This window comes from Eptesicus fuscus, chromosome 7, assembly GCF_027574615.1.
Source record: "Eptesicus fuscus isolate TK198812 chromosome 7, DD_ASM_mEF_20220401, whole genome shotgun sequence".
In the NCBI taxonomy this organism is placed as follows: domain Eukaryota; kingdom Metazoa; phylum Chordata; class Mammalia; order Chiroptera; family Vespertilionidae; genus Eptesicus; species Eptesicus fuscus.
Window position 1 is genome coordinate 71,437,093 of NC_072479.1, and position 20,836 is coordinate 71,457,928.

General features: G+C 38.1%; 1 protein-coding gene across 1 annotated transcript in view; it reads right to left on the bottom strand.

Moving 5' to 3' along the window:
• Positions 1-4,119: 4,119 nt before the first annotated feature.
• The window catches only part of FAR2 (fatty acyl-CoA reductase 2), a 39,743-nt gene continuing 23,026 nt past the window's right edge, over positions 4,120-20,836 (bottom strand). The window contains exons 5-11 of the mRNA XM_054718498.1: positions 18,471-18,515; positions 16,535-16,653; positions 15,041-15,108; positions 12,597-12,768; positions 8,090-8,219; positions 5,120-5,247; positions 4,120-4,282 (exon numbers count right to left, since the gene is read on the bottom strand). Coding sequence (XP_054574473.1) covers positions 4,120-4,282; positions 5,120-5,247; positions 8,090-8,219; positions 12,597-12,768; positions 15,041-15,108; positions 16,535-16,653; positions 18,471-18,515 — 825 coding nt within the window. The remainder of the gene's footprint in view (positions 4,283-5,119; positions 5,248-8,089; positions 8,220-12,596; positions 12,769-15,040; positions 15,109-16,534; positions 16,654-18,470; positions 18,516-20,836) is intronic.

Below are 20,836 nucleotides of genomic sequence, written 5' to 3' on the forward strand. Positions count from 1 at the left end.
TATTTGGATCCAAAAAATTCCAAATAATATGATATTTATTTCTTCAGATATTTCCAACGAAAGACTAGAAACTAATAGAGCATCTCTCAAAAGGAATTTTAACTGGAGAGAATTAGAATTTTAGCTATTTTTATTAGACTGTTGGTTCTGTGAGTCTGCTTGTCAGAGAATTCCATCAAATTTTAGGGGTTTTGTTTTTTTAATGGGAGGAAAGACAATAACCATTTAGAATTATTTTCTTTCTTGTAGGATTATAACAGTTAAGTATCTCTTAAAATTTTAAAATCTTTATTGCTGCAAGTATTACATATGTTCCCTTTTCTCCCCAATAACCCCTTCTAGCCTGCCCACCCTCCACCCCCCGTCCCCTGCCCCCGGCCTTTACCACCCTATTGTCTGTGACCATGGGTTATACATCTATATATGCATACAAGTTTTTTGTTGATCACTTCCCACCCACCCACCTTCCCCTGCCTTCCCTTGGAGGTTCCGCAGTCTGTTCTATGCTTCTATGTCCCTGGATCTATTTGTTCATCGGTTTATTTTGTTCATTAGATTCCACATACATGTGATACTTGTCTTTCTCTGACTGGCTTATTTTGCTTAGCATATTACTCTCCAGTTCCCTCCATGCTGTCTCAAAGGGTAAGTGATCCTTTTTACTGCTGCATAGTATTTCATGTTATAAATGTACCACAGCTTTTTTATCCACTCATCTACTGATGGGCACTTGGGCTGTTTCCTGATCTTAGCTATTGTGAATTGTGCTGCTATGAATTATATTGAAATGTTAATGGAATTAATTTCATTAAAACTATGAAAGGAATTTCTTCAAAGCAAAATCTTGCTTTGCATTGATTTTCATTTTAAAAATTAAGAAAGATTTCCAGCTGAAATTCCTTGAAATAGCAAGATCAGATTTTTTGGCAATCAAAACATAAGATTCTGATCAGCCCTTTGGATGACGGATGATGAAGTATACCTGTATGTTAAGATTTATTAGGTGTTCTGATCTCACCAAGTGTTGCTTTTCAGTTGCAGAGAACACTGTAGTGACCTATTTGGCTTATGCCTGGGGATGCCTTCAGTAGGGTACCTAACTTTATTTTTATTTTTTAAAATATATTTTATTGACTTTTTACAGAGAGAAAGGGATAGGGATAGAGAGTTAGAAACATTGATGAGAGAGAGAAACATCGATCAGCTGCCTCCTGCACACCCCCTACTGGGGATGTGCCAGCAACCAAGGTACATGCCCTTGACCGGAATCGAACCTGGGACCCTTCAGTCCGCAGGCCGTCGCTCTATCCACTGAGCCAAACCGGTTAGGACAGGGTACCTAACTTTATTAACTTAATCCTTTTTATTAGGCTGTTCATAATATCTACACATATATTTCAGCCTAAATATTTTGAAGTTGAGACCTCAGATTATATGAAATTTTTAAAAATTATTTGCATACCTTGGCCTATAAGAGATGAAATATTTAGGTGAATAATTCTCTACTAGTGTATTTGTACACTTCAGACTACCTCTTGGAAAAGCTTAACTCAGAATTACAAAATTCTATTTTTCAATTCAAATGATTAATATCATACTCTTCTCATGCATTTTATGATACAAAGCACTGAATTTTTAAAAAATTTATGAATGCAAACAAAATTTACAATCTTTAATACAAACTTAATTCTTAAAGGACTAAGATGTCTTAATTTTTTAATGGTGTAAAGGGAGGGCTATATTACATACATTCTGTTTTCATGTCTGAAGTTAGTAATTATTTTGTTAATTATATATATATATATATACACACACACACACACACACACACATATACTGAGCATTTTTCCATACTTTTGTGTGGGCATATGGAGCAACCATTACGCTTTAGTATAGGTAGTTGCTTATGTTTCCAGAACATTAGACTTGCAGTTCTAGAAAAATAGCCACTTGGAAATTTGCATGTGACTCCTGTGAACTTTGCAGATTATTGATGTTTTTGGAAATTTTAGGCTGACCTACATTAACTATTAAGTTTATTGTGAGATAACACATTATTTGGATGTTAGTCCCTCGGGTCAGTCTATTTACCTTGAGATTCTAAATCAGTTATTTAAAGTGATAAGTGGAGATAATGATGTTAGGTTAGTATAAAATTGTGAGAAATGTTTTTTCTGAGTTCTGTGTCCATCTGCCCTAACTTTCTCTAATATTAATTGCCTTAGGTGGTGACTGCCTTCAACTCAGTAGTATTTATTACTGTATCGGGTATTTAGTGAGTGCAGAAGATAGGGGTTATCAAAACTTTTCAAATATAAATGCCTTTTCTTTCTATTTACTATCCCCTCCCCCCCCCCCAAAAGTAGGATGGTTTTTTCTCATTGCACTGTATATATTAGGCACTCAAATAATGATTAGTCTTGATTTAAAATTACTTCTTTCATACAGATACCTATCTGCTTTCACTGCTTACAAGAGGACTATGTCATGTCTCTAATGCGACAGGTAGAAAACAATGCAGCATGCAAATGTTACCCTATTAATGGTCAGAAAAAGTGGAGCATTATGTACTTATATGTTAATTTGTTTTCATCTGGTGGTTCTTTGGATGATTACATTTTTTCTCAGGGAGGGAGATCTGCAGTAGTCAGCAGTTAAACACACAATACTGAAAAAGAGAAAAACATTTTTAATTCAAATTTCCATATAATCAAAAGTCAAAATGAATACTTGATCAGTGGAATTTATTGAATTAGTGAAACACAATAATCAAAAGATAGTAAATTCTTAGAACTATTATGTTTTATCCAGTCTTATTGAATTATATATATTTCATTTTTACTGTATCTGTACTTATCAGTGTAACTCAAAAATATTGTATAGACATCTTAAGCTAAAGATCACCAGGTGTTTTTTTCAGAGCTGGGTTGTGTGCCCTGGAAAGTAATTAATTCCCAGAACTTAGATAAGATTGGGGAGGACATTGTCCAGAAGAGTTACCCCAAAATGCCTTTTATGGATTCAGAAAAATCTCAAGTAATCCTAGAAGCTGCCCTCAATTACTTCAATGTGCCATTTTGAGTACCAATTAGTCCAGCTAGTGAGCATAAACATGTTAACATTCTATGTTCATGTAATTGTCTAGTAATTGTGATTATTTTTAATTGGGCCCCAAATATTAGACTTAAGTAATAACCCATGTTTTTAGCATGAAGTAACTGCAATCCAGTATGCACTGATCTCTCCAATAAGATGAAAGTTAGGGTAATAGTTATATAGAAATTTAGGAATAAATAGTTTTTAGTAATTCATTTTTATTATACATAAAATATTTTTAAACAAAACACCTATTCTCTAAATGTAGTCACTTAATGAAGTCTGTCCTTTTCTGCTGTACATTGTACAATTAGCGATGTGCAATTGGAATGATCGAGACACCAGCAAATTCTGGTGCTCACTAGAGTCATCTTCCCCACTTTATAGAAAAAGACTAAGACTAGCATTTAAATTTGTGTTTAAAATTTTGTTTTTCCTCAATGCAAAGATCAAGAGAATGGGTTTTTGTATGATTCCAGCCTAGGAGCTTCCTCTCCATTTAGTCACTCCTATTGAGGCCTGAGTAAAATAAGCTTAAATATAAGGTTACAGCATCTGTGAGCATGTTGAAACCATTCTTCCACTTAGATTGATTTTAAACCTTTACACTGGGCACCCCAGACTGGTCTCAAGGCTAGAACTGCCTTTCTTTAGCATATTTCCACTTCTGGGTGTTCTTCTGTGTTTTGAGTTGCAATTAGTCCTCTCAATGAGAAGAACACTAAATATGGAAAGAGGGTTGTACTTTGTTGTTTTATATTCAAGGACATAGAGTGTTAGAAAGCAATCTGGAAATTATTTTTTCCTAAAATATGTTTGATTATAGGCTTGGCTATGACTTCCTTCTCTCACATAAAAAAAAAAAAAGAGAGAGAGATAGAAATAGGGGCAAACACATGACGGGACATTTGACAGGTGATGAGGTTGGCCATAGTCTTTGCCACTTCCTAATCTTGAGGACCACAGTTTGCTGTTTTAGAGATATCTGAGAGGTACCAGATAAATGAAGACTGCCAAATGTTCTTAGACCTTGAGTGTGCTGGGTGCCCTAAAGTAGGAGAGAATCTTATAACAGAAGCTCACGATGAAGAACCAGACATTCCGAGCCATCTGAGATCTTGCCATAAGAAGGCGCCAGGCGATGAGGAAGAGGGCAGTATTAAAGAGGTAGTGAATATTCCGGAGCCTGGGGAATAGACATATATAGTCAAAGTTAAAACAGTGCCAAATACCCAACTATTATCTGAAACATAAATGTGTTTCTTTTGGGCTATCACAAGCAATTATTAAATGCTTACAGGTTTGACCTGATAAGCCTTTGAGTTTCATCTTTTATTTCCACAACATTCTTTCTCAATAATCAGAATTCCATAACATTACCTTGACTAGTTTCTATTTATCATACTTCTCTCTACTGTAACCTATCTTGCAAACATGACTAACAGTCTTTCTTAAAGGTATGTTGATCCTATTACCATATCACAAATCTTTACTGGTTCCTGTTCACTAAAGGGTAAGTCCTGCAGTTCTCAACCTCTAAACTCTGTTTTCATCCTTACTATCTCTATTAAAAACCCTCTGCTTCTGCCAGAATTATACCAGACTGTTGTAATTCTTTGTCCTTTAACGGATTAATGACAAATTAAGGCAGCTAAAGGACTTGAAGAGTGGTTATGCCCATGTTACATAGTCTGATCAGTCTCCTGACTACTGGGTATTCTTTCTCTATATCACATGATAGGATGTGGTAGAAGAATCAAAGACACTTGGGTTCAAATTTGGTTCATGTGTGACTATGAACAAATGACCATTACTATTGCTAAAAATGGGATAACAGAAAGAATGCCTCATAGGGGTGTGGTGAAGGTAAATGAAGCAGTGTATCACAGGGCCATAGTATAGAAAGAAGGACCTATTTAGTAAATGCTGAAAAAAAATGTTAATTCCTCCTTCCCCTGGTTCAGATTTCATGTCTGGTGTAAAATCAGATACACATAAATATTAACTGACCGACTATGCTTACCTTTTTAAGTGTTGCTTTGCTTCTGGGATCCCAGCCATATCTTCTTTCAATAAGTACTTCTTGACTCCTAAAACGTAATTTTCAATGTATTCCAACCAGTTCAACTGGCGCACATCAAAGTTGAATACCTGAAAGGCAAAAAGATAAAAGAATTGCCAGAATTGCACGGCTGGACAATCACTTTGTTCACTAAATTTTCTTTTACATAAATGAGCAACGGTCAGTTTAGAAGACTTAGATTGGATCCCTCCAAAAGAGATTATTTGAGCTGCTATTTCAAAGGCCCTGATTATATAGATTATCATTTTCCTTGCAATATTTAAACATGGATCAAGCACAAATACTTGATCTTCAGGAAGTCTTGTGAGGGAAATTTAAGGAACTGTTATTAGTCTGGTGAAAGCTAATTTCACTTCATGTAAATGTGGATTAATAACTTTTAAAAGTGATGGAATACTATGTTAGGGATCAAAACAAATTATGCATCCTTTTCTTTCCATTTCTCTTAAATGTTGATGGTGTCCCTTGGCCTACCTACCTTTCCTACAATATCAGCACTTTATGCAGATTAAGGCAAACTTTGGAAAGCAAAGCCTTGAGGAGTAGCTTAGCAGAATTTATATTTTGTATTTGCTTTAGAGATATCCATTACGTCTCTCAATGTGCCATTAAAGAAGGTGTTCAGAACAGTTCTTTTAGTGTTAAGTGGTAAGGAGAGCTTTGCTTCTCTTGGAACACTAGTATGTTTTTTCCTCCTGGACAAAAAATACCATGAAACTATTTTCCCTTTTCCTTTTCCACCAAAAATCTCACAAAAAAATTCACTGCTTCAACAGGAATGACTTAAGTAGGATCTTGTATACTATAGATGGACATTATATTTTTTCATTTTTATTCTTGACTTCATATTCTAATTCAACTTATTTCTATTTTATTTATATATGTCTTTATTATAAGAAATATCAAATCTTTGAGATGATTTTGAGTATTATCAAAGTGAGCAGATGAGATTAACAAGTTACAAAGAGCTTCATAGATTTGTCCAAAGCTGAATTGCTTCCCAAAAGTAATTCAGTATCGTTTTGTTTGGATATGTTTGTTTTCTACAATATCACTATTACGTACTCACTGATACAAACAGCGGCCTTTACTTTTATTCTGTTTCACTTTTCTAAGTGAGATTTCAATGAAGCCCTGGTTAGGAAACCTGATTCTATGGGGCAAATCAAACTGGAAGCCGAGCCATCCCAGAGTTTGGCAATTAAATCCAAGTATTCAGGACTATTATCTTTGCTAAGGTATTGAAATTGTATGTTAAATCCACTACAGATTTGATTTTTTCATGTCATTTTAAGTGATTTTAGTTTAAAATAGTAAAATGTCAAAAATGAAATTCTAAGCTTATTACCTTTTAAATTATTTAGATGGTTAAATTCTATGGAGAAATGCAATAAAGATAAGCATACATAAAATTTGAAGCTAATTTTTAAAATAATGTACAATAGCTTGAGGTTTTTAAAAATAAGCTGATTTGATCTATCAGCCATGCATTTCAAACAGATGCTTAGAAGAATTTTGTCTGTATAAGGTATGTAAACATTTCTGAAAATAGGTCTATTTCATGTTAATTATAGAGGTACTCAGTGAAGATTTCAATTAAAATATCCTTCTAAATCTCATCTGGTTTATCAATCTAACATTTATAGTGTTAGATTGTGCAAGTAACCCTTTGGTTCCATGGCATAAATTCTAGGATTGGATTTGAATCATGCTCTATGAGACTGGTATGTTAGGAGTAAAATCTTTAGCTGCAAAGCCAGGCTAGCTACCCACTTAATGTTTACTTATCAATATGACTTGGTTTCTTCTACATGCTGTCAAGAACTAGTTAAATCAAGAAATGCTTTGTTCTTTAAACAATTTTTTCAGTGGAAAAGTGTCAATCAAGAGTGAAAATTTTAAAGTTAAATTGCAAACTAATGACATGATCAGGGAACTCTTGACTCCTTGAGAAGGAAAGCTAGGAGCATGTATAATGCACAAAAGATTTCTATATTTGTGAATTTCAGAATATGCAAAGATTTCAGGGCTTATTGTTTGTTACCACCACAAAGCTAATATAAAGAAATAAATGGTGCTGATGCTAAGCAATTAAAGTGAAGGCATGTTTTAAGAAATACAAGTCTGAGTTGATTAAATCATTATAGGGAAGAAGATTGGCAATGCTGGGGAGAGGGCAATACTGATGGAGGGAGGTCTTCTATGGGATAGAATAAATAGGAGTTGAGTTTAGCTTTAAAAAGATAAGAAAGAAACTATTTTAGAGATGCCAAATGATTTTGATTTGATAAGAACTGGAGGAGTGTACAAGCAAGAAAATTATAATTTTTTATCAAAGTCATATGCTATGGCTATTAGGGGAAAGATAGAGATACACAGGGTGTATTGAGAACATAACAGCTGGGAGAGTGAACAAAGAATTAAAGCTAAGTATATGAAGACCCCAGAACAGCAGGGAGGATCTAACTGAAGACCAAGACCCTTGATTTCTTACCTACATTAACCCTTTGCACTCGGGTTAAGCTTGTTTCCTGCAACTGTGTAGATAGCATTGACTGATTTTCTTAGAGAAAAAAAGTTCTGTGTATAGCCCGGCTGGTGTGGCTCAGTGGTTGAGCATTGATCTATGAACCACAAGGTCACCATTCAATTCCCAGTCAGGGCACATGCCTGGGTTTTGGGCTTGATCCCCAATAGGGAGTGTGCAGGAGGCAGCCAATCAATGATTCTTTCTCATCACGGATGTTTCTGTCTTTCCCTCTCCTCTCTTCTCTGAAATCAATAAAAATATGTATATTTTTAAATTCTGTGTATATAACTAGAACATTATTCATCAACTCTTCAGGTCAAATACTTCCAAATTCCAAGTGAGTAAGATCTTCCTATTGGCTAAGTCAGTGCTGTACTTACTCTCTGGTCTTCAGGACTCAGCTTGGACATCAGCATTTCTGTGTTGCAGGTGCTCCATTCCCAGCTCCGGTTGATGAAATACTCCAGCATGGAGACAGTTCTTAAAAGCCGATTCATGAGCTTTGTCATCCTGAGTTAAAGATCAGACAAGAGCCAGTATAATCAGCATAGCACAGATGGCTGCTTCCCTGTTCGCCACAGGAATGTGTGAGAAATTACCTTTGAGAAAAATATAAAAATTATCCCTCCCCTAATCTTCATCTCCACTAATTCTCATAGCATCCCAGTTAGGTAGGTGTAAATCTGCACTTGTATGAATGCAGTAAAGTGAATTTAAGATAAAGTGGCCACAATAATAGGTGTGGAAGCCAAAATTCCAACCAGCTTTGACCTCAAAAAGCCTCTGCTTTTGTAATCTCGCCATCCTGTGTCCCATTACTTAAAGTGGACCACGTCTTCCAATCCTGTGGCCAGGACTTGGACCAGCTCGGCTGTGTGAACTTGCCAACTTAACAACTTAGAAAAACTTCCATATGCAATCTAATTGCTCCTCACAATATTACTCTGAAGTAGTCAAGATCTGTATTATCTTCATTTTACAGAAGGATTAATAGGTTTGTGGTTACAAGGCTAATGCTTAAGTCTAGGACATACGGCTACAAGTCACCTTTGGCCTTAATCAGGCAAATCATGATAGTAGTAACCCAGCAATGACTTCCTATGCTGTTTTGGGAATTTGGTTTTATTTATGGTCAATCCTAATGTCCACATACTTAATGACTCCTGAGGTACTCTCATTGTATCATGGGAAATTCTTAGGAGGTAAAATAATTGCTCTGTGATACAAGATCAGAACAGGGTTCTATTTAGCTGTTATTATCTAACATCTTTACTGCAGATTAAATATTTGTGTTCCCCCGAAATTCATATCTTGAAACCTATATCCCCCTAGTATAATGGTCTTTAAAGAGGAGACTGGGAGTTGATTAGTGCCCTTATAAAAGCTCACTCGCAGCATCGGATGGCACAGAAAGAGGACTGTCTAGGAACCAGGCAGCGGGTCCTCAGAACACCTAGTCTACCAGCATCTGGATTTTAGACTTCCCAGTCTCCAGAACTGTGGGAAATAAATCTATGTTGTTTATAAGCCCTCTATTCTATTATAGCAGCCCAAATGAAATACGACATTCTTCATCCATTCTATAATTCTGATGTAACTGCTGTGTTTTCAATAGATTTGTTTTAATTCTTAATCATTGTGCAATGATATTGTATGTACAGGACTATGTCAGCATAATAGTATTTTTTTTATAAAGAAAAAATACATTTCTTATTCTCAGGTAGAGGAGGTCTTCTTAATACATAAAATGCAAAAGCCAAAAAGTGATTCATTTTATCACATAAAAATTTAGAACTTCTATAGTAATAATAGTGTTACTGTATTCTACACACTTTTATTCAAAACCTTATAAAATAGCTATGATTACTTTTTTTTTTTTTTTATAGGTGAGAAATTTAGGCTTCAGGCAGATTAAGTAATTTAGGTCTCATGTGGCTAAACTGGTGAAGTCAGAAGTCAGACTCCAAACTTACATGTAGCTCCCCTTGTATTATAAAAATTTCATATTCAAAGCTATAAGGAGCAGACTTAGAGGAAATATATCAAATATAGATGTGTATACACACACACACACACACACACACACACACACACACGTGTTTCCAGAAACTAATAAGGCCAACCCAATAGAAAAATAGATGAGAAATAGAAGCAACTCAGAGCGGAGAAAATTTGAATGTCTAATAATGTCTAATGAACAACTGATGGAGGAGAAAACTTGAATGTCTAATGAACAAAACTTGAATATTTGATGAACACAAGGGAGTGCTGAGGACTTGGGGCTCAAATAAAAGTAACAAAGAGATGCCATTTGTTGTCTTTATTTTGACAATTGCAAATGGACAGAACCTTTGTTGAGGGCAACCACATATGCTCCAATCCAGCAAAACCACCCCTCAGCATCTTTGCCAAACCAGTGGCACATTCTACAAAAAAAACCTCATGTGCACTGGTATTTGTTTACCTCAAAGCCAAACTATATGTATTTCCATATGTGGTTGTAAATGCATAGATCAAATACACATGGTGAGGAAAGGTTCTAGAAGGATTTCTGCCATAAAGATTATTATTAAAATGTCTATCAAAAACAAACCTACCAATTTTCCACAAATATTACAATTCAATTTCTCAAGAACAAAATTCATAAAGACTTGTATTGGGTCCCTTCTTTGTCTTTTCTACTTACTAAACTTTGCTCTTTATACAGGTCTTCTTCCATCCTTGATATCCTATCTAATAAAGAGGGAATATGCTAATTGACCATCACACACTCACAAAGATGGTGGTGTCCACAGCCAATAAGGAGGGGATATGCTAATTGAATGCCATGCCCTCAAAGATGGCAGCACCCACAGCCACAAGATGGTGGCACCTAGTCCCCTCACTGGGACAGCAGATGAGCAGCACGGCCAGGCCCGCCCCCAGGTGGGTCCAGCCGCTTCGCACGCCTGCCTTCGGAGTCCTCCAGTCCCCTCAGCCCCCCAGCTGCCCAGGGCCAGCCTGAGGTGCAGGCAAGCCTTGGATGTTGGCTGCCCAGCCGCCCAGGGCTGGCCCAAGGCATAGGCAAGCCTCAGATGGCGGCTGCCCAGCCAACACCTGAGGTGCAGGCAAGCCTCGGATAGTGGCTGCCCAACTGCCCAGGGCCAGCCTGAGGAGCAGGCAAACTTCGGATGGCGGCTGCTCAGCCGTCCCAGGGCCACCTGAGGCTCAGGTAACCAGGCTGGCCAAGGCTTGCGCTGCTGGCAATGGCAGCAGCAGAGGTGTGATGGGGGCATTGTCTTCCCCTGATCTCCAGGTTGCATCCCACACCAGAGGGCTCCAGGACTGTGAGAGGGGGCAGGCTGGGCTGAGGGACAACCTCCAGTGCATGAATTTCCATCATGTACCGGGCCTCTAGTATATATATATATATATATATATATATATATATATATATATATTTATTGATTTCAGAGAGGAAGGGAGAGGGAGAGAGCGATAGAAACATCAATGATGAGAGAATCATTAATTGGCTGCCTCCTGCATGCCCCCAACTGGGGACTGAACCCACAACCCGGACATGTGTCTTTGACTGTAATCGAACCTGGGACCTTCAGTCAGCAGGCTGACGCTCTGTCCACTGAGCCAAACCAGGTAGGGCCATCTCTGATATATTTTAAAGTCTTTAGCATTTCTGCTTACCATGTTGTTTTTCTTTTCCCATTTTTATGTAATAAGCCCCATACAAATATTTTCCCCATAGCCACAGTGTCCCCTTTTCACTTTGTTCAAGGAGAAATTGACAATTATTGAGTGATGAGCTCTTAAGAAGGTCTCTGCAAATTTAAATAAACTCTACATTGCCTATGTTTTAGTCACTTGCTCCGCTAATAAGGATGGAAATGAAACATGCTGAAAAAGACTTCCTCTTTTATAAACAAGCTACCACCGAAGGCAAGACTATTCATAATTCTGATTCATGGTTGCAGGAGTTGCCTTTGGTAATGATAATAATGATGGCTCCTCAGACACACATAATATTCAAGTGAGACAGAGATAAAAGAGTATGTCCTGCGTCACACAGCTACAGGGTGACAGCACCTAAGCCAGTGATGGCGAACCTATGACACGCGTGTCAGCACTGACACACGTAGCCATTTCTGATGACACGCGGCCTCTGAGGTGGCCGCATGCCGAGGATGAAACATTTGCTGCTCCTGAGGATGAAACATTTGCGAAATAATGTTTTTTTCCTCAAAGTGACACACTACCCGAGTTATGCTCAGTTTTTTGGCCAAGTTTGACACACCAAGCTCAAAAGGTTGCCCATCACTGACCTAAGCTCTGCATACTGTTTACCCTGTTCCCTCTAAAGTCTTCACTCACCTCCAGGTAACAGTAAATCTAGCTCAGATTTCTCCAGGTCTTTCCTCCATCACTTCCTTTCAGACTATTTGCAATTTTCCCCTTAGCTTCTGTTTCCTCATTTGTGAAATTGGGATGATGAGCATGTCCTCTTTGGGCATTGTGAGAACGAAAATGCATCTTCCCGTGTGTGTGTAATTGAGGCTGGTATCATTATTGTACACTTGAAGATTACCTAACAATTTAGAAAACCCCAGATACAAGGGTCTCAGATGCTTTTCTTTTTTGGTGGATGAGTACTTGCTGAATTCATCAAGCAAGTTCCTTAACATTTAATTTCCTTTATTATCATGGAGGATTTTAAAGGTATGGGGCTTGTCACTACTGTTGGTTGTCCCAAAAGTGTTGTGTGTGTGTGTGTGTGTGTGTGTGTGTTAGATTCAGTTGTCACCTCTGATCCCCAGCTGAAGGGAGGGCTAAGGACTTTGGAGCCATAATCTTCCATGCAGCCACACTCTCAAAGCTGTTGACCCAGCTTCTCACCTGGGCTTCCTTCCTGTGAGTCGTAGATAGAAGTCGTAGATGATGGCAGGGGCCCAGTGGCTGACGGCATTCCAGTACTGGGTTGTGAAGGTGTTGCTTGTGATGTCAGCATTTGGCCTCCTAAAAGCTCTCTCAAATGGAATTTTTTCAAAGGTTGCCAAGACTTGGAATCCTGGAAAGGGAGAGGGGGGGGTTGAAGTAAAGAGTAAGTCTGGAGCACATAAGTCCATTGTGGTGGATGGCATTTGCAATGGGTCAAAACAATAAAGAATAAGGATTTGCTCTATAGAGTCAAAAAACAATTTCTGAGATTACTAAGATTTTTATCCTGGCAAGTAATCACCTGCAAATTTTAGGCAGTGAATAGGTTAAGAATTGGGTCCTTTTCTTGAAATCTTTAAAACAACTTCTAGGAGAAATAGTTTTAATCAGTATAGTGAATGTTATTCAGAAAAACTTAAATGCATCATTCAATTCCAAGGTTATCTAGTTGTTCTAAAAGCCCCAAGACAGAGCCTAGGGGCCTTATTTCCTTGTTTGGATCACTACTTTAGGAACCATCAGGAAGTTTCTTAGCCCTTATAGAGGGCTACTTAAACCTTAAACCTAAGGGCTTCAGATAAAGAGAGGCTATAAATGCAGGACTCCTATGTGCTGGTTCACTTTAAAGACCACAGTTTTCTTTGGGATTTCTACTTCTCTGGGAATATATCAGACTCAATTGTCTACTCTTATTTCCAGAGGTTTTTTCATAATATTTTTTTTCTTTATATATTTTTACTTAGGAAAAGCTGTGTTAAAATTTTTTAAATGTCTATTTGCAAAGTCAGTAATAATTTTCAATATTCATTTGTATTCCATTTTCATTTTATCTATGTAGAATTTTCAAAGAATATGCATAAATGCATTATTTAGTTATGAAGACAGCAGTTATTATGGTAATAAGATTATTTCTTTAAAAGATACCACTTGGAAATCTATATGAAAAAATATATACCCTATACTGAAAAGATTCTCAAGAAACATCTGAACCAGAAATCTGGACTGTTTTTCTCCCAGAGGAATTCATATTTACTTTTAAGAATCACTAGTGGAGTGGTTACTACACATTCACAGGAGGCAAGAGACCTGTCTTCTATCTCAGGCACCAGCTCCCCATATGAATTTGAATAGATAATTTAGTCTCTGGGTCCTGTATGTAAAATAAAGCAACCCGCAGATTATTTTTAAGATCACTTTGAACTCCAAGATTCTATAATTCCATAAAACAAATATTAAGAATTATTGGCATGGAAGAAGACTATTTTGAATCTCAGCAGTAGAATTTACATGTAACATCTTTTTATTTAAGAGCTTAAAATAGCTTGTTTGTGGCTACTAATGCCTCTTTTTATGAATGATATCTTAATTCTGTTATTGTGGTATAGGAGATATATTTTTATATTTTTATTTCCAAATGTTTTCAGAATTATTTAGATAACCTAAATAATTGGATATATGCTCTAAAGGACTTTACTGCTAGAGAATTTCACTTAATTGTCATTGAAGTGATAACTTTGCAGATAGCACATTTGAGTGTTCTGAATTAGAAATCAGATTCTAAAATATTAAGTACATTTGATTTTTTTTCTACATCTAGTACTTAAAAATAGGTAGATGATCTAAAGTTTCAAATTTTGACAAGAAAATCAACTCCTAAATTGACAAAGGAGTTCAAGATTGGTTAGCTGATTTTCTATTCTATGCAGGATTCATTAATTCAACCAGACACCTTCAAGGTTCCTCTTTTTTAAAGGAAATATTTTTATTGATTTTTTAGAGAGAGAGGAAGGGAGAGGGGAAGAGAGAAAAACATTAATGTGAGGGCAAAACATCAATCGGCTACCTTCTGCAACTCGGTCATGCCCCCTTGCCTGGGAATCGAACCAGCAATCTTTTGGTGCACAAGAGTGCACCCAACTGAGCCACACCAGCCAGGGCTCAAGTTGACTCTTATGGCTAACTGCATAATTAGTGAAAACTATCCCTGCCTCAATAACAGTTTATATTGTTGGACTTTCCTAAATCTACTTGGTCGTTTCACATTGTCAGGGATGTAGCAATGTAGCGAACAGTGGCCGCAGCAGGAACAGTGGCCCCCACAGGAGCAGTGTTTGATCACTGACGTTGCTTATTGCTGACTTCTACTTGGTTTCACTTATTTTTTTAAATCTCTATAACTAACAGACCACTTATTGCTTATAATCATGCAGATGTTCCCACTGACCCTTCTTTGGTACATTATACTTAACTCTTACACATATACAGTTGTAATTATTTTAGCTCTTATTTTTTTTGTGTGTGTGTTTTCCCCATTAGATTCTAAGCTTCATGACACAATTGGTCTAATTTTTCCCCTGTGGCAGACATAGTAGTGATGTAGTTACATCACTATGGGCACTTACCCATTTTGCCCCAGTAACAGGGATTCAAATTACCAGAAGTACAGTGGTAGATTAGCGTTGACTTTGGTCTGGAAAATAGAAGAAAAATTAGGTAAATAAAACAAAATGGAGAACTCACAAAAGAAAGATAAGGGAAAATAATATGTAAAAAAAGGATGTTTCAATAATTCTCATGAATAAGGTAACCTAGGCAACCTTCCCTCTTTTGGCTAAGCAAAATGGAAGAGGTGGAAGAAAAGTGAGTGTGTGTGTGTGTGTGTGTGTGTGTGTGTGTGTAAGAGATTGGAAATAGGTTGACAAATTTGTGGAACAAATGGAGGTGTCATGATGAGGAGTTAGAAGAGACTAGGCAGTTAGGGGTAGGAACCCTGAAGTTTAAAAAGTATGGATATTGCTAGAGCAGAATTTTTCAGACCAACCAATGGGAAGTTAGCAGGGCACATATTAACCCCTAGACAAAGAAGCTTCAGTGGTAACCCATTTGGGGACCCCTCTCTGCTGCAGGGAGCTTTATTACTTTACTATCTCTAATAAACTTTGCTTTTGCTCATCTCTTTGTCCATGAACTCATTCTTCGATTTTGCAAGACAACGAACTCAGACCCGAACAGAAATTTTGGCATCAATGATGATGAGAATGATCATATTTCTAAATTATAGACATGTTTGTTGGGCAAAACTCCAGACTAGGTTTTTTCCTAAATCCAACTAAGTCCTGGTGGTTTGGAAAGTCTGACTCAAAAAAAAAACACCACACAACCACCCAAAAACATTTAATTCTATTTATCATTTACTAACAGAGCCAAATATGCAAATAACCAATTTTTTTTTTCTTTTTCTTTGTATCAGTAAATACCCCATACATGGTGGTCTGAACTTTAGGCATTTATCAGGAACTGAGCAGGTCAGTGAAACAAAATATGCTCTCATTTTATTCCCCCTTTTTCTCCTTTGTTTTTAAAACAGGAAGCTCTATTTTAGATTACTAAATAAAAAGAAAAGCTTTTTTTGTTATCAAGAATTATGTGATTCGCCTAACCAGTATGGCTCAGGGGTTGAGCTTTGACCCATGAACCAAGAGGTCACTGTTCGATTCCAATTCAATACCCAGTCAGGGCACATGCCTGGGTTGCAGGCTCGATCCCTAGTAGGGGCCGTGCAGGAGGCGGCTGATCAATGTTTCTCTCTCATCCATGTTCCTATTTCTCTATCACTTTCCCATCTGCTCTCTCTACAAAGTCAATAAAAACATATTTTTAAAAATAATTATATGGTTTAATAATTTAAAGGGTGTTACTTTATGATCAATGAAGTACTAAATAGTACTTATAAACAACTCAATGCATATATTTGGAACTATGTAAAATATTGAAACATATACCCTGTCACATTTGGGGTCTTCTACAATACAATGCATATATTTTGAAAGTAGGCCTAATATATTCACCCTCCTTATCATTAAATATTTGAAAGAAAGCCAGCTTAGCATCCTCACCTCTGAACTGCTGTGTACCATCCTACAGCCAAGGTGAGATTGACGACTGTATCAACGGGAATCATATCTGCCACAGCCATTGGAGTAGCTCTCAGGGCCCGGAGAAACCCTTTCCCCAACTGCTTGGGAAGAAGAACATAATATATTGAGCCAGGTCTTAAGTAGCAGCTGGAGCTAATTAGTAATAACAGCTACCATTGACCCACTGCTTATGAGGCTACTATACCAAGGCTGATGTCACAGCCTGTCCAGCCTTCCAGCGACGTTCATCTCAAATGCCAACACTTCTATGAACCACTGTGAGTGGTCCTTAGGTCCCTTTAGGGAGGGAAAGTTCTCAGATTTGTGAGAGGTAATATATTTAGTTAATTAACAAACACCAAGAAGAGTTTTTCACATCTTAAAAATTAATTCATACGCATTAAGTTTTCCCCAACTTCCCATTTATACTGTATTATTTTACCATTTCTTAATGCTGTTTTCTGCTAGTGCTTACTAATTTACAAGCAAAAGCAGACACTAGAAGTTTAAGAAATATTTATTTTTAAAAATTAATAAAATTCTACCATTTAACAACTTTGTTATTACTTAGGAAAAGGACGCCATTATTTACTTTTCCTTTGATATCTTAGTTCACCTCACAGATCGCTGATGTTATATAGATGTAAGAATTGGGAGTTATTCGTGTTAATAAGTCAGTTAATAACTAAAAAGTTGTGTTTATTTTATGAATTATTTATACCCTACATATTTCCAACATCGATTTTCAGTGGTTGTTAGCACTTTCTTATGTTCCTAATTTGTTGTAACTGATTCCCCTTCCTTTGGACATAAGAAACCAGTTTGGAAAATTTTAGATAACTGAATAAATGTGCAGTTTTGTAAACAATGTAATAAGACACATTCTAGGGTCATGTGAAAATAATTAATTATATTCTAAGTTACCAAATGTCCACCCATAACTAATTCTGAAAGAAGAGGAAGGCAGGTTGAGAATAAAAAGAGAGAAGCTGCTAGAGAAAAAAAAAAAACAAACACAAAAAACCAGAAGGTTCATTCTCACTATCTTTGACAAGTGGTCATAATTCACTGTCTTATATATGAATTTTAGTTCCTGTTGGACCTAGCTCTGAGAACACAGGCAGTGTCTGAGGTATGAGGTTTGTAAGATGTAAACTCAGAGAATTGAATTGCTGTTCATTGTCCTAAAGAGTGGAGTTGTGGTTCTGGTCCTAAAATGCTTCAATATGAACTGTGATGCCCCCCAGCTCAGGCTGGACCAGTCTTCACGGCAGCGGGACACGCACACAGGGCTGCTGACCCAGAGGAACCAGTGATGTTTCTCCTGGTCTGTGAGAGGCTTGCTGAAAAGTGTTTCCCAAATCCGTCCATTTTTAATTTGAAATCTTTGCCCGAGTTGGTGGTTCTCTTTCTTGTATCTATTAAGAACTGGTTACTGATGTATTTTATGCATTTATATAATTTATATCCACACACACAGAAACTCTTGTATGTGTTTTATAATCAAGGATTTAATAATCTTTGTGAATATGATTTTTATTGCATCACCAGTTCCCTGCATTAACTCAAGCTATTAATGATCAGCCAAAAGGAGGAAACACCTCCATCTTGTGGTAATGAGAGGGAACTACAGGCATGGTCCTCCATGCCCAAAGGCTTTCCAAAAAGAAAACTCCTACATGGTCATTGATATCACAGTATATCTGTTTTTCTGATAATAAAATTCACAAATAAAAATAATTTTATCCTGCCTCTATTTTCCAATCACCATAACTGAGATAAAGTATTTCAATTGTAGTTAGTAAAGTAACATTTATGGTTTTGGATCAATGAAGTTAAGTCAATACTCAGCATGTTGTTAGTTACTATCCCTCCACCACCTCTCAAGGAGTTATTTCCGCATTAGTATACGTACCGCAATAATGAGACCACTAGGTCCATTTGTGTTATCAATCCAACCCTAAAATAAAGAAGAAGATCTCTATTGATTACACATGTCAGAAAAGTATAATACCTTTGGAACATTTGCAATCTAATCTTGATACATTTCAAACAGGAGCACTGAGACCCCAGATAATATAATTGTCTAATCCAGTAGGTCTCACATCACACACAAAGGTCAATGGCAAAGCACTGCATATTTTCCGCACTTTATTTGTGCAAGAATTAAAATTCTGCTAGGAGGAGCCATGGGTAGTTTCAAGCTGTTTTAATGACATCTTGGGGGCTAAATCGGACCTGCTAACCAATTCATCAGTCATCATTTTCCTCCAGCTCGGGCCTGATTTTTATCTCCCTGGGGGAACACTTCAAACATGATTTGTAGGAATTATCCATTTCTGGAGACTTTTAAGATTCATACCATCCATGCTATCTCTCTGTATTGTATTAGCTTGCTTAGAGATGTTAGAGGAGAGATTATGCTTAGGAGCCGTAGGAGAAAAATGTCTTTTTGAGTTTGTCTCCTTAGCCCTAAGCAAGTCAGTGGACTGTATTATGTCTGTTTCTTCATCTGTAAAAGTCAAAATGCACGTGTAAAATGGGAGAGGAGAGAGGAGAGGGGAGAGGGGAGAAGGGAGAAGATGCAGGGATTATTCGCTGAGCCGTTCTCGGGACCAGGCACTGCGGAGCACTCCCCATACACTGTCTCACAGTCTCTGCAAAGTGTGGAGCAACAGCCCAGTTTTACAATCAGCTCAGAAGTCTGCATTGTCAGTAAGTAGTAGAGCTCAACTTTATCTGCCCTAAAACTTCACAGAATTGCTATGGAGAAGGTAACATATTCCAAAGTGCTTTCAAATGGACAGAGCAGTACCCAGACATCAACAGTGACTATTCCCAAGCTGAGAAGCTTTTGTGAGATTTGTGTTTCCAATTTACCCTGGCAGTAGTGATGCCACCGATTTTGCCATTAAGAACAGTCTGCTAAATTTATTTTATTTTATTTCTTACTAGAGGCCTGGTGCATGAAATTTGTATATGGCGGGGGGGGGGGTGGTGTCCCTCAGCCCAGCCTGCACCCTCTCCAATATGGGACATCCCTCTCACAATCCAGGACTGCTGGCTCCCAACTGTTCGCCTGCCTGCCTTCCTGATTGCCCCTAACCACTTCTGCCTGCCAGCCTGATCACCCCCTAACCACACCCCTGCCAGCCTGATTGATGCCTAACTGCTCCCCTGCCAGCCTGATTGCCCCCAACTGCCCTCCCTTGCAGGCCCGGTCTCTCCCAACTGCCCTCCCCTGCTGGCCATCTTGTGGTGGCCATCTTGTGTCCACATGGGGGCAGGATCTTTGACCACATAGGGGCAGCCATCTTGTGTGTTGGTCAATTTGCATATTATTATTTTATTAGATAGGATAGAGGCCTGGTGCACGGGTGGGGGCCAGCTGGTTTGCCCTGAAGGGTGTCCCAGATCAGGGTGGGGGTTCCCTTGGGGCGTGGGGTGGCCTGGGTGACGGGCCTGTGGTGGTTTGCAGGCCGGCCACGCCCCCCGGCGACCCAAGCGGAGGCCCTGGAATCTGGGATTTATTTATCTTCTATAATTGAAACTTTGTAGCCTGGAGCAGAGCCAAGCCTCCTGCTTGCTCCATGGCCGTAGCCATTTTTGTTGGGATTTATTTATCTTCTATAATTGAAACTGTAGCCTTAAGTGGAGGCCAAGGCAGGCCAGGGCTGTGGAAGCTTGGCTTCCTCCATTGCTGGGGAAACCCAAGCCTCCTGCTCGCTCCATGGCTGCAGCCATCTTGGTAGGGTTAATTTGCATACTCACTCCTGATTGGATGGTGGGCATGGCTTGTGGTGTAGCGGAGTGGTGGTTAATTTGTATATTACTCTTTTATTAGATAGGATTTAAAAAAAATGTTTATTGGTTTTTAGAGAGAGAAGAAGGGAGAGGGAGAGAGAGATAGAAACATCAATGATGAAAGAGAATCATTGATCGGCTGCCTCCTGCACACCCCACCCTGGGGATCGAGTCCACAACCTGGGCATGTGGCCTTGACCAGAACCTGGGACCCTTCCATCCACAGGCTGATGCTCTATCCACTGAGCCAGACTGGCTAGGGCCAGTCTGCTACATTTAAACTATAGTGGGAAAGGCAAGAAATGAAACTACCTCCTATGGAAATTTAAGACTAGAGTTAATGAGAAGCTAATTTAAGATCTCCACCCAACTCCAGATCAGTAAGTCCCAGATGAGTTTCAAGCTAAATAATTCCTGAGCCAAATGTGGAATTTTGCCCTAATATAGCGGATTCATGTTTGATTTCCTTCACTCAGC